Raw genomic sequence first — 14,849 nt, 5'->3', positions numbered from 1 at the left:
TGGTTGGACAATTGATGAATAATGTGTGACAGGTTCTCAGGTGCACTCAAGTGTGAGTCGTTAGTCTCTTGTGAGAGTAGGGTTCGTTACCCTTTCCATTTGTTCTAGTCCTGGCAAGGAAGTCGTTTGTCATGAGTTTTGTTCTCCGTTTAGGAGTTGTGCGCGTCCGTGGGTGGACGGACTTGTGTGTGGGTTGTTATGCTGTTTGGGTTTATTGGCAAAGGTTTGGTTAAATGGGTCGACTCACTCCCACAGAGGGAGGTGTAGTCTTTGGGTTTTTGTAGTGCTTGTTTTGGGAATGGTCTTGATCGGTGTAATGTGAGGCACGAGTTGCCGTATAGGAATTGTGTTTCCGGTGTTTGGTACTATCAGTGATGGCTAGGAGATGTGTCATGAACGACAATTGAGGATGATTAGGTGATGTGATATGAGTCATGTGTTCGGATGTTTTTATTGATGTCTGAATTAAGCAGTATCTTGAGAACAAGTGTTCGTATCGTTTGAGTGTTAAGTAGCTAGAGAGACAGAATAAATGGTTTCACCGAGGAATAATAGGAGTGATTGACTTTAGTTTTGAGGTTTCAGGCATGAGACAGGTGTATTATGTGTTCTAAAAAGGTAAGAATTGAATCGAATAATATTGTGAAGTCGTTTATCTAGTGTGGGTGTTATGAGGAAATTATAGATCTTTTGTACGGGTTGATGATTGTGACGTTTGGTGTCGTGTTGCTTTTAACTTGTTATGATTGTGTGATTAAGGCATGGTTGGGATTCTGAGAATAAGTATATGACTGTATGGTTCTTAATGTTACGTAGAGGGATGGATTATTGGTGAGTGGATCTCATTGTTATTTTGCGGACTATGTGGGTTTATGTTTGAGATTTAAACCTGAGGACAGGAACGACGTCTGTGTTGAGATTGGAACGTTGATGAGAATAGCCTGGCTAACCATTTATCCTGAGTCAGTCCATCTTTAGCACAATGTCGAGTCAAAGGTCCATGATTGTTTTAGTTTATCAAAAATAATTAGAGCACGGAATTACGGATTGTGTCGGTGTGCTTGTGTGGATTCAGGTGGTTTGTCTCGGTGACAAGGTGTGTTAGGTGGGACCAAGTGTCCAATCCGTTTGATTACTAAGGATCTTGTTTCAAGGATTTATGTCTTGGGTACAGGATAGTGCGCTTTTGTGGCGACCTTGTGGGCGGGTGTGTGTGAGCGTGTGCAGGGGGCACCAGTAGGCTACCACACTGGGTGAGCTACAGGTGCACAATCCCACATCGTCTGGGTGTGGATGGGGCAAGTGCTATATGTAGATTCAACACCCTTCTATGACACAACGCGTTTTAAAGCCGTGATGGCCGTGAACCCATCAGAACTCTGTAGTTAAGCGTGCTTAACTTGGAGTAGTACCAGGATGGGTGACCCCCTGGGAAGTCTCTGGTCTGGGTGAGCCAAAAGCGGATAATATTGTGTCTGGCCAAGGTGAGGGTCGTTATAAATGGTATCAGAGCCTGACCCAGCCGGAAGTGTGGCCAACGAGGACGTTGGGCCCCAAAGGGGGGGGTGATTGTGGCGACCTTGTGGGCGGGTGTGTGTGAGCGTGTGCAGGGGGCACCAGTAGGCTACCACACTGGGTGAGCTACAGGTGCACAATCCCACATCGTCTGGGTGTGGATGGGGCAAGTGCTATATGTAGATTCAACACCCTTCTATGACACAACGCGTTTTAAAGCCGTGATGGCCGTGAACCCATCAGAACTCTGTAGTTAAGCGTGCTTAACTTGGAGTAGTACCAGGATGGGTGACCCCCTGGGAAGTCTCTGGTCTGGGTGAGCCAAAAGCGGACAATATTGTGTCTGGCTAGGGTGAGGGTCGTTACAGCTTTACTGATTGGGTGACAAATGTCTATGCAGTTGTTGGGTGAATTATTGTTTGGTCATCTTGAGGTCGATAAGTATAGTGATTGTCATATACTGCGATTAGTAGTTATTGGTACGGTTATGTGGTGGTGTAGCTACGTACTAGATAGCAAGTGTTTGGTCTGTCAGGGACGTGTAGATTAGAGTTGAGATGGATTGAGAGATGGACGGGATTTCTTGTTTGGGGTTTAGTGTGTCCCTTAGAGGATGAGTTGGGTTGGACGTTATTATGTCCGGTGGTCCGGCGACCATTCATTTCTTGAATTTTGGAACCTTTCGTGACTGTGTAGAATAAACTGATGTTCGTTTTAAGTCAGGCGTAGAGCCTAGTTGATCTTATGTCATAATGAGGTGAAAGATGGGTACCGCATTTGGTTTTAATGGCAGTGGTATGTGATTGCCTAGTGACGTCCGGTGTCAAAGGCAATAAAGTTGGTGAATTCATGGTCTTGGGTTTTGTGAGGTTTCTCGGGAAGGTGTGTGACTGTGAGCCTCCTTCTTTAAGGAGGGTAAATTTCCAGGACGAATTTTTTTTAAGGAGGGTAGATTGTAATGTTTTTTATTTTCACCATTTTCTTTTTTTTTTTGGAATTTTTGTCGTTGCAAGGGCATTTTTGTCTTTACCGTTTTGCGTTCCGGGCACTACGGAGTGCGCCAGTTGTGTCCGAGAGATTGTTTGGGACATTTCATAGAGTCCAGGACTCTTTGAAATGCAAGGGTGACCATTTTCACATTTTTCAGTTTTTCGTGTTGAACGGTCCTGTGTGGGACCCGCTACCGGAACTGTTGCTCACGGGGTTTTTGCTTGGGTCCATTTGCATCATATCAATTTTATTAAATATATTTTATGTGGTTGCAAATTAATATGTACATGTGTATATATGTTGTGTGTGGTGTAAAATAAAAACAAAAGGAAAAAGGAAAAAAGATAAAATATTTTGGTGGGACTCACACCTTTATCAAAAAGGAATCAAGATGCAATTTTTGCCTCATTTTCTCTTCTCTCTATTCTCTCTCCCGCTAGTATATCTCTCTCACTCTCTCACTTCTTTTTTCTTTTTCTTTTTACTTCAATCTTTAAACTTAGATCTCTCTTTCAATACTTAGTATTGTTAATTGCCGTTTGCGGCAAATTGAAGCCCACGACGAGATCTATAAGTTGATCGGAGCAATTTTGTGTTTGGTGCACTCTAGGAGGTTTGGAATCTAGGGCACAAATTGGGGCTTTTGGCTTACATTGAGGTAGAGGTCTCTAATACTCAAATTCTTATTCCTTTGTGAGTTTTTCTACTTTAATTGTTATCAAGTATGATTAAATTGAATTGATTGTTCCTTAGATGATTTAATTGAGTATATGAACCATGTAATTATGTGTATTTGCTGATTTACTTGGAAAGTATGCTTAATGTGTTAATTTTCTATGCCTATGATGCTTAATAATTTGTTAGAAATTTTATACGGAAGCATGTTAATTGTGTGGTAATAATTCTCTCAATTTCCATAATATTAAAAAGACATGCGATATGCATACAAGCATTGAGCTTGAAAGAAAAGGGAAAGTGTTTTGAAATGAAATTGAAAAGGGGGTTTTGGGGAGAAATTTGAGAAAATGGTTTTAAGAAAACCCGGTTGCCGCGGAGTCACCAAAAGGCATGTGTGTTAATATAGCCTAGAGAGAATTAGGGAGATCGTCCTAGCGTAGTTGAGCTATCTGGGCCTAAATGACGCTGCGGAGGTGCCAAAGGTCAAGAACAGCAGTCAATCATTTTCTCGTGTCGCTGCAGAGTCACCAAATGGCGGGTTATATTAACAGTTTGTGAAATGATGAAATTTTTTTGAAAAATTGTAATATCCCTAATTTTAAAAGGATAATCTCGGTATTTATTTATTTATTTTAATTGTATTTTTAATTATTTAATTGATTATTTGACTAATTACTTATGGGTTTAATTGAATTAAATGTTACTTGAGTATTTGATTATGTGTCTATGTGTTAATTGTTTAATTAGATTATGTGCTTAAATGGTGTTTTGTTTAATTGTAAATTAAATGTTTTCTTTTATTATATTATTTTCTTTTAGTTCTCTTTTATGGTTATGGTTAGTAATAATGGGTTAACCAATTGGGTCCCATGAATTACTTGGATAAGAGGTTGGATGGATACGGAATATTACCCATGGATAGTTATGTATATATATGTATATATATATATATATATATATATATATATATATATTATATACATATATAAAAGGGAAAGTAATTTATTAATTACTTTTATGATAACTTGGATAGTAATATTTAATCTGATGTATATGTTTTATATTTAAATAATAAAAATATACATAAATATACATAGATTTGATACGTGTTATGTTTTAAGTTACTTTATAATATTATATTAACTTAGGTATTATTGGATAATCCATTAATAAATAATGGGATGTGTATAATTTATTTATTTAATAAAGATATACATAAATTATATACGTAAAATATTTTACTTATCTTTTTAATATTTTAATACATGTATATTTTTTTAAGTTGACTTGGATTGGGAAAAGAGTTAGGGTTATTTTATTTAGTTTATAAATATATAGCTATAGGTTGTAAGGAGGTTAGAAATATTCACGTGATATTCTCGAGAGAGAGAGAGTTAGAGAAGGAAAGAAGAAAAGGAATGAAGGAGGAGAAAAACCCTGTAAAGAGAAGATCAAGGAAGACGAAGTTTAACTTTCAATCCGAAAGTTTAAGGCAAGTTCTTCTTTTATCTCTTTCCCTTTAATTCGTGTTTCTGTACATGCCTAGGAAATTCCAGGATTTATTAAACATATAAAATTAAATAATTATGCATGTTTAATTGGATTAGAACATAGGTTTTATGAATTTGGTTCATATCTGTTCTTGTGTTATGAATTGATAAATACATGATTTTGATTTGATTTCCAATGTGAATTTTACATGTTTAAATTATATATTTTTCATATCTGTGGAATGATGGAACGTAGAAACATGCCTAGGATTCCTGAACATTAAATAGGAACTAGGTTTGGGTTTAAATAAATTTAAATAAACTCAATCATAATGATGTTTGCTATTTGAATATTTTAAACAAACGAATGGATTTAATCTTTTAATATGTTTTAGCAATTGAGATTAAATGTGTAGGATGAATTAGATACGGAGAATGCTTATTCGACGGTATAATAAAATATCATCATATGTATAAGATTCAGTTTGTGTAGGACATATGATATAGGAAGTTTAAATAAATAATAAGTTATTCTTATTTTGTGATAACTTGATGTCATATTATCATAATTATTATTGTTTTATGTATTTCCTTAATCATTACATCAATTGTTGGATTGTGTGGTTTAATGCACCGGTATGGGACGGTGGCATTCTAGGGACGGATTAACTTATCAGTTAAGTTCTACCTATTTTATATAAGGGAATGGATTAACTAAAATGTTAAGTCCTACTTATATTCAATTCAAGTCAGGCCAGCTGAACAAGTTGAATGACTTATGGAGGATTAATTTATTATATAAGGGAATGGATTAACTAAAATGTTAAGTTCTACTTATATTCAAGTCAGATCAGCTGAACAAGTTGAATGACTTATGGAGGATTAATTTATACTAAATAGGATGGTTACTAGATTATATATATATAAGTATGGTGCCATGATATGAGCTTGAGTCTCAGGATCAGTGGTTAGGGTGCGTATATTATCAGGGATGTGTAGCTAGATACAGTGTAATTGTATATCCTGGTAGGTCTAGGTACTTATGTCCACTATATGTGCATTTTGTATGTTGCCTACTATTCAGATTAAGACAACCTTATAGTCTAGTGAGGTTCATTTAGTGTGTGTGTGTGTGTATATATATATATATATATATATATATATATATATATATACGGACTACTAGTTACTGTTGGATTGACTAGGATGTATACGTGTATCGGATCTCTGCTTGGACTGTAGTAGAGTAGAACTTGTTTGTGGACCTGACCTATCATTATTTTTCAGGTGTTTGTCAGGAGTAGAGGTTGTTCGTGCTGAGCGGAGATCAGTCTACTTCATTCTTCCGATGCTACATAGGAGTTTTTTTATGATTTAGTTTCCTGATTTAGACAGTTATTGCTGTCATTTGTTTAGTTTGGATTTTCTAAGGGTCCACACAGTATGGATTCCCGAGTTGTATTTTGGAGGATCAGTTGTATCAGAAAAGTTTATTAATTAATGGAAATATATTCTGAGGTTTATTATTAGATTATCATTTTAGTTTTTTGTCAGCATTTTATTTATTCTTCTTTATTCTTTTGTACTCTGTGTTCGTTTATTGCTGATTTTGTTTTTGATATCCTCGTGTATTCGGGCGTGGGCCTGGCCAACCCGCATTCGGGAATTCGAGGGTATCACAAAAATGGGGAGTGACATGCATGACATTGCATTCATGGCACGGCATTATTTTGTTTTTGACTTGAAAATGTATATTGTATTTTTTCCCGGCTTTGTATGACCCCGTTCCCTATTGTCTTATTCATTATTTGGATTCACGGGACTACAAGAAGTGGGTCTTAGGCACTACTTACTGAGCAATTTGCTCACCCCATTACATTTAACATTTTTCAGGACACGGATGGCAAGTGGCGGACGACGCTCCTCTACAGGGTTCGATGGGTTAATAGACCGTTTTGACATACTTTGTAGTTATAATCTTATTTTATTATTATTATTTATTTATTTATTATTACTTATTTTTTTATAAACCTGGAATGACACGTATAATATGTATTGACGAAGGAAAGAATGGTGTTGTCCCTAATTGACTTCGAGTTCGGTTAAAGACTCGGCTAACGGTTCGGACTTACGGGTTCGGGTCGTTACATACACCATATGAAAAAAATAAAATAAAATAAAATAAAATAAAAATAACCGAAGCAAAAGCGGTTACCAAACAAGGCCATAGCTTTCCCGAATCAATGGAGAAGTTAATCCAAATTCAAACCGTATTCTCTTTCTAATATATATTTTTTTTCCTACCGCTTGAATCCATGACCTCTCTTGGGGAAGTAAGAAGCTGATACTGTCAGGCCACTGGTCCGTATTCTCTTTCTAAATTGTTTCTGTAGGATCCACACAAGAACTCTATAATTAGAAATTCACCCACAGAAAAAATAAACAAGAAGAGAAAATTATAAAAAAAAATTTGAAGCATCAAACAAATTATTGGCGGGTGATGATGGATTGGGATATAAACTTCTGTTCTTCGGAAATCTAGAGCAAAGCACTCTCCCATGCTGCTCTATGAGATCCAACAACTCAAATCAGAATATCTATCAATTGTCTTTCAGAAAGAGCCTTTTGTACCTTTGCAAACCACACTAGATGTATGAAAAATAGAAAGAATTAGAATCTACTAAAATTAAGAACCACTGTCGAAAGTAACTTGAGAGTTTCAGACTGAAATTAAAAATAAATAAATAAAATAAAATAAATTATAATGAAAAATGTGATAGCACTATGTTAAGGATGGTTGATTCATTGGGATGGTTCATTATCACTATGTGCATGGGTTGGGTCAGAAATAAATTTAATGAAGAAAGATGATGGTGAGAGTTGGGATGGTTCATTCTAAAAGCTGTGTTTGGGGTTTCAGAAAAGTGGGAGGAAAGTTGCTAGTAGACTGGAACCTGATGGGGTTTATTTTGAGTCCATTTTGCTTCTAAATTATACTGGATATGCATGAAAAAATAAATTGACAAAATTGCACTGTACCCACGAAAGAATTTCTGAGTAAAGAAAAGAAAATAGAAGAACAGAAAACAATTGAAAGTTTTCAAGCATAATGAGTTCTGGTTTCTGGTATGGTTTTTAAACACTCAGATTCTAAGCTATGTCTGAGTGAAATTATTTTCTGGGCTGTCACAGCGAACTCGTTTGTGACATCTTGATCGCTCAGATTCAGCAATATTAGAAGCTTCCGAGCCATCTGTTTTAGGCTCAGCTTGTTCTGGTGTCTGGTGAGGCATCATTTGATACAGAGAGAGACTGCAGTTCAGATTCTGAATTGGTGTCTGTCAACAACGGTAGGCCATGGACGGGGAACAAGGTGCTGCCAGTTTTATGTTCTTCCAACATCTTTCTCAAGTATTCACCATTCTTCTCCATGCGTAACTGAATCTCCTTTTGCCCCTTTGGAAAACACAATAAATTTTATAATAAGATTAGGACTTTCTAAAATCAACAGTAAATAAATGAGACTGAAAACGAAAAAAAAAAAAAGAAGTAAAAGTCGATGTATTGTCCATTTAATTGCTATGACTTGAACTGATATAGAAACACACCTTCAGATGTTCATGTAGCTGTTTCTGAAGTGCAATTTGCAAACGCAGAGCCTCTGTGACTAGCATGCCACTGCTACAAGGAAGACCATTAACAGTCAATCCATGAATCAGTCAAGTATAACGAAGAAATGAAGGCCACCTACTAAAATTAACCTTTCCGGTTGTGCTGATGCAACACTGTTATTGCTGGTTGAAGCTGGCTTATCTTCCTCAGAGCTGCTTAACCTTCCCGGATGTGCCGGTGCACCACTGTTATTGCTCGTTGAAGCTGGCTTATCTTCCTTAGAGCTGCTGTCTGTCTTGTCTTAACCGCAAAATTAGAAGCAACGAAAGGGTAAATTGTAAGGATCAGAGGATTTGCAGTCCGAACCAATATGCACAACACAAAGAATATTGTGTTAATATTTCAATAAACCAACCACAAATGACATCCAAAAGGACCAAAACTTCCAAAATCTATACATACTGCTTGCTACTTATATCTATACTAGATAATGGTCTATAAAAAATGGTAAGAACATAGTATTTCTCGTGTTTATTTATTGGAGAAGGAACAAAGCAATTAAAACTGCACCTACGTAAAGAGCGAAAGAGAGAGCTGCAATGACTGAAAGCACCATTTAACTTAGATGAATGAATAGGAATCACATTAGTTCGAGGGCAATCACAAAAAGATGAAGAGCCAGGTTCAGTACTGAGAAAGAAGACGATAAAATTTGTTACCCTATTGTAATCTTAATCCTCCAAGCTGTGTCTCAAATTTTACTCTTAATAAATAAAATTAGTAAAATAATAAAATCAGGCTGCTGGAAAATAGTTTGGACAAAGATATTTCTTTTAGTAACGAGCAAAAGCATAAAACAATTTCAAAAGATAATATTATACCATGTTTTAGCTCTTCCAAGCTCTTGAGAAGTCGATATTTCTGCAAATCATAAACCCATCAAGCTCGGTTGAAAAGGAATAGATGTTTGTTAACCACTATGCCTAATCCAAAATGCGAATACTGATAATACCTGCAAATGACTCTTCACGTGGTCGATGGTCAAACCCTTAACATTCATAAGCATCCATATAGTCTTAGGAGTTGCCTCTACATTTCATAATGAAAAGAATGAGCCATTCAGATATAATATATATACACACACACAGTTGCGCGCACACAAAAATATTCATTATCAAAAAGCACTGCTCACTACTCTCAGGGCCATCCAGTTTTTCGACTGCATCTAAGAAAAGGTCATGAAGCTCGGTCGTCCACCTTAATCTTTGCTTATTTGTAGCTGCAACATCTGGAAGGCAGTCCGTTGGATTAATTCCATTACACGGCTGTGCAACTGAAGAACCATGATTCTCATTGCATTCAAATCCAACAGTGGGGTTTGATGCAACTTGTGGTGCTTTGTAAATCTCCTACATATTATGAACATTAAAAATATCGAGGAGCAATGCTGTTAACAGAAATACAAATATATAGAGGCATTTGTAAACAAATTAAAGCAAACATGTATATATACATGTACTATTCAGTACCTCATATTCAAGAAAATGTAAAAATATGTACGGTACTCACTTCAACACTGGGATTTTCCCCATTCTCGGATATGTCTATGTCGAGCACTTCAGACAAGTACTCTAAATCCAGTTCAGCTATCAATGTCAAGCTGTCCTCCTCATAACTCAACCCATCAAACCTACCAACAGAACTTTCTCGTGCTAAATCTAGGAACTTCTTCGTTGAGTCTTCTGAAATTTCTGTGTCGCAACTATCAATCACATCTCCACCCACAATTAATGGATTTTTTGAAGAATTAGCCACAGAAGTGGAATGGTCATATGCCGGGACATGTGAGAGGAAGTGTGGATTTCCAAGTTGCTGATTAGTCTCAGAGCTTGTTGAAGATGACACATGTAGATTGGTACCAAACGAAGAAGATCCATTAAATGGGCTCTGTTGATTCTGGTGGTGTAAACTGTCAGTCAAAAGCTTATTTGAGCCAAGGCTCGTGTTCGAATTCTGCAGTTGGAACAAGGATTCCTGGGGGAGTGAATGGAGTGATTGTGTTTGTCCACACTGGGGCAGATAGGAAGATGTAAATATTCCATTCCGTGATAATTGAGCTTTTGATCGAGGGGTCAATAAATTATGAATTTTCTTCGTTGAGTCTTCTGAAATTTCTCTGTCGCAACTATCAATCACATCTCCATCCACAATTAATGGATTTTTTGAAGAATTAGCCACAGAAGTGGACTGGTCATATGCCGGGACATGTGAGAGGAAGTGTTGATTTCCATGTTGCTGATTAGTCTCAGAGCTCGTTGAAGATGACATATGTAGATTGGTACCAAACGAAGATGATCCATTAAATGGGCTCTGTTGATTCTGGTGGTGTAAACTATCAGTCAAAAGCTTATTTGAGCCAAGGCTCGTGTTCAAATTCTGCAGTTGGAACAAGGATTCCTGGGGGAGTGAATGGAGTGATTGTGTTTGTCCACACTGGGGCAGATAGGAAGATGTAAATATTCCATTCCGTGATAATTGAGCTTTTGATTGAGGGGTCAATAAATTATGAAATTTCTTCGTCGAGTCTTTTGAAATTTCTGTGTCGCAACTATCAATCACATCTCCACCCACAATTAATGGATTTTTTGAAGAATTAGCCACAGAAGTGGACTGGTCATATGCCGGGACATGTGAGAGGAAGTGTTGATTTCCATGTTGCTGATTTGTCTCTGAGCTTGTTGAAGATGACACATGTAGATTGGTACCAAACGAAGATGGTTCATTAAATGGGCTCTGTTGATTCTGGTGGCGTAAACTATCAGTCAAAAGCTTATTTGAGCCAAGGCTCGTGTTCGAATTCTGCAGTTGGAACAAGGATTCCTGGGGCAGTGAATGGAGTGATTGTGTTTGTCCACACTCGGGCAGATAGGAAGATGTGAATATTCCATTCCGTGATAATTGAGCTTTTGATTGAGGGGTCAATAAATTATGAACCTGTTCGGGGCTGGTACACTGAGCTCGCGTCCTCTTCCTATTGTGATTCATGATCTTTAGTCGACACTTCCAATTTTCATCAACTCTACCAAAAATGTAATTAAAAAAAAAACATCATTTCGTTTATTTCAGAAATAAAATGGCAAAAAAAAAAAAAAAAGGCAAAACAGATGAGAATTAGTAGTATATATCTAGGTTTGAGTTTTTGTAAAACATAGCGCAATATATATTAGAAGACTAGCATTGCTTAAAGTATGCCTCTCTATGCTTCAGCATGGTTGGTGGTGTTTTCTGAAAACATAGGATTGCTTATATAGACTTACGAGGCTAAAAAGCTTAGGGTGTTAAAATTTTGAAACCTACTCTGAAATGAGCGAGTTTCGATCAATCCAACTCAGATTCGACGATCAATTGAACTCCCTGCACTTTGAACACTTGGGTCTGACAAATTTTTTGACTTCCTCGCATATATCTATTATCTTTTCAGACTTTTTTCCAATTATAGTTTGTAGCCAAATTTTATAATAACCCTTTCTTGTTTCCGCTATAATTTGGTCTTTGCTGAAGTAATATTAGTTAAAATTGTTAACACATATTCAAGCATAACAGGAATAAGTGAAAATGCAAATATGACAATAATAAGTAAAAAATAAAAAATGAAAAATTGAACAAATGCACATCCCTATTCCAACTCTGAACTTCTGAAAATAATTTCGAATGTACATATGTAAACAACACATAAGTGCTGCGTGTGTGTGTGTATATAAATGTATTATATCAATATATTTTCATATATAACTTAGACAGGGATGTGATGGTAAGGTAAATACATGATTTCACTTTGCTTTTATATCAGATTAATCTTTTATAGTGGCAACTTTTTTAAGTTGCGATTGCTTTGTATTGTCATAATTAATCTAGTGGCCACTGAGTTTATAAGAAATAAAGCAGAAAAAAATCCAAAGTTATAATACATAGAGAGAGAATGAAAATAAATATATAAAGTGAGGGAAAATCCAGAGAACTACATTTAAGTGCATGCATACATGAAAAGGCTAACGTCTAATCCGATAAACCTCTCAAAAATCATCCATAAATTTGACAGAATTTTAATCCTTGAAGAAGAAAGCAACGAGAATTTAAACCTTTCCCAAAAATTAAAGATAGAGAGAGAGAGAGGTGACCTTGAAGGCGAAGAGGCTTACGAGGAAGGCAGAGACTACTTCAGCTGATCTCTGAAAGAACCCAAAAGCCAAATATTATGTCTCTCTCTCTCTCTCTCTCTCTCTCTCTCTCTCTCTCTCTCTCGTAATCTTTCTCGTAATCGATGGTGTTGTATGCAAATAATGCATGTAATATATTTGTATATTTGTTTGGTTCTGTTTGTTGCGTGCGTGCTTGTGTTCTTCTCTGAACTTTCTGTTTCTTCTTCTGCATATTATTTAAAAGTATAATTATGGATTTATTTTGAAATTATGGATTTAGAATTTTATATAGAATTGGTCATGTAATGTAAACAAAGACGTGACGGAGATGCCAAAGCTAAGAGCCTAAGAACGACCAAACCAACACATTTCTCTCAACAAAAACATTTGTCAAACGTAAACTGCTGCAATTACGCAAAAGGCCCTTATCCTTAAAAACACATTTCGTAACTAGTTTTCAAACCAAGTCTTTTTTCTTTTCGTTTTTTTTTTTTTTGACGGACGGACCTATGACATTTGTAATAACACACCAAAGTTGAGGAAAACCGAAAACTCGGTGTTAGATTATGTCTGTGTAAATAGGGCAAGCTTTGTCTATTTAATCCTTTAATAAAGACAATGTATTTAATTTTGGAAAAATTATAGATAGAGTTAAGAGTCTTAAATAACAAAATAAGCTATTTTAAAAGTTTACTTTTCAATTTGATTGAATTAAACAAAATTATTACAAATAAATCAACATTTTTTGTTAAGGTCTAAAATGCCCACCAATCTCTCAGTCCAAAATACCAAAATATCCTTCTTAATATCACATATTGCAAAATACCAAAAAAAATCGGAAACTATCAAACCCTACTAAAGTCGGTGGTTCTCTGCTTGGTAAAAGTGTTGTGCATGAGAGAGAGAAAAAATTCATAAAAAAATCGAATCCATTGCAACAAAAGGAGCGATTATAGAGTCTCTTACAAACCTAAATTTATTTTACACATCTTCTCTATATTACTCTGTCTGTATGGGTACAACATATGATAGCCTCCTTATTTTTATAATCCACAATACCCTCTTCTGGTTGTTAGTACTTTCTTTATTCAATTCCTTACAGATCCACTCTCTCCCGCGTTGGATACACCCCCACAAGGTTTCAATAATTCGTTCTGGCCTCTTCTCTTTGATTTGAGTTTGAAAAAGCAATTGGGTCATTCATATACTTAGCAAGGGTATCTCTCTTATTTCCTAGTAGTTGGAATATTTTTCTCCAACACTCAGAGGAGCTGCAAAAGAATGATTTCATCATTACCTCCCTCCTGTGTTCTTATCAAAATAGTATAGGTTCTTTTGACAAGTTTATTTATTTATTTATTTTATAGTCTTGTGAATTTGGTCTTAGTATAGATCACACACACACGGGGTATATTTTGTTGATAATTAAACAATTCACACACACACATAATTAAACAATTTTATTGAAGAAGGAAATAACAACTAAAGAGGCATCCATTTTGAAATTATATTATCTTAAGGATATTTAGGTAATTTGAAATAAGAGTTTTAGGGTATTTTGGCCCTTAATAATAATTATTGATACATTTGTAATTATTTAATTTAATTCAATCAAATTGAAAAATGAACTTTTAAAATAGACTATTTTATTATTTGAAACTACTAACACTACTTATATGTAGTTTTCCCTTTAATTTTTCCTTTTTTTAATATATATATATTAACTTTTTGTTTCACAATAAGAGAGTGAATTTTAACCCAATCAATCCTAGATGCAACTTTAGTTTTGGCACTGTAGGCTGACCCTGCTGGAATAATAATTGCAAGTCCTGTGGATGTAGCTATTGATTAAGATAGTTGTAACAAGGGTCATTTGTTTCACATCGAATCTGGATAGAAAAATGATTGAGTATAAATAGGTGAGTATGTAACATTATTCAACAGTTTGAGCTTTTGAGTAAATAGACAAACGCCCACCCATCATAATTGGTATCAGAGCCAAACACACTCCTTGATCCGGTATCACGCCAAGCGCATGGCCTGAAACGCTTCTGGGTGAACACCCCGGAATAAACAAGGTGGCCTGAGCCGCAACGAGGGCATTGCGAGTTTGGGTGAGGAAGAATGTAACAAGGGTCATTTGTCACACATCAGATCCGGTTGAGAAAGTGATGGGGTATAAATGGATGACTATGCAACACTACCCAACAGTTTAAACTTTTAAATAAATGAACAAGAGACCACCCATCATGATAGTCTAGCACAAAATTTTTTTTTGAATAAATTTTTTAAAATATATATATATGCAAATGGCATGAAATTGCGATCAAACGCGATCCTGCAATACAACTACCACTCCCAGTAT

At 35.8% G+C, this 14,849-nt stretch overlaps 1 protein-coding gene across 3 annotated transcripts; it reads right to left on the bottom strand.

The window, feature by feature from the left end:
- Window positions 1–7,351: 7,351 nt before the first annotated feature.
- LOC132276919 (myb family transcription factor PHL6-like) lies at window positions 7,352–13,144 on the bottom strand. Of its 3 annotated transcripts, none has more exons than XM_059778560.1 (8): window positions 12,464–13,144; window positions 9,855–11,364; window positions 9,478–9,694; window positions 9,298–9,374; window positions 9,167–9,206; window positions 8,435–8,585; window positions 8,282–8,354; window positions 7,352–8,129 (listed from the first exon to the last, which is right to left on the bottom strand). In XM_059778560.1, exons 2-8 carry the CDS (start codon window positions 11,328–11,330, stop codon window positions 7,938–7,940), a joined length of 2,226 nt encoding a protein of 741 aa, XP_059634543.1. In that variant the 5' UTR covers window positions 11,331–11,364; window positions 12,464–13,144; the 3' UTR covers window positions 7,352–7,937. The 3 variants fall into 3 exon arrangements, with proteins under 3 accessions (XP_059634543.1, XP_059634545.1, XP_059634544.1); XM_059778562.1 differs by having other exon boundaries at window positions 8,282–8,351; XM_059778561.1 differs by lacking the exon at window positions 12,464–13,144 and having other exon boundaries at window positions 9,855–12,388.
- Between the last annotated feature and the right edge of the window lie 1,705 nt (window positions 13,145–14,849).

The sequence above is a fragment of the Cornus florida genome, unplaced genomic scaffold, assembly GCF_030987335.1.
Source record: "Cornus florida cultivar Cherokee Brave unplaced genomic scaffold, ASM3098733v1 CherokeeBrave_3.0.0_Hap2_Chr10, whole genome shotgun sequence".
Lineage (NCBI taxonomy): Eukaryota > Viridiplantae > Streptophyta > Magnoliopsida > Cornales > Cornaceae > Cornus > Cornus florida.
Note: the sequence above shows the minus strand (reverse complement) of the source record. Positions and strands in the feature narration are given on the sequence as shown.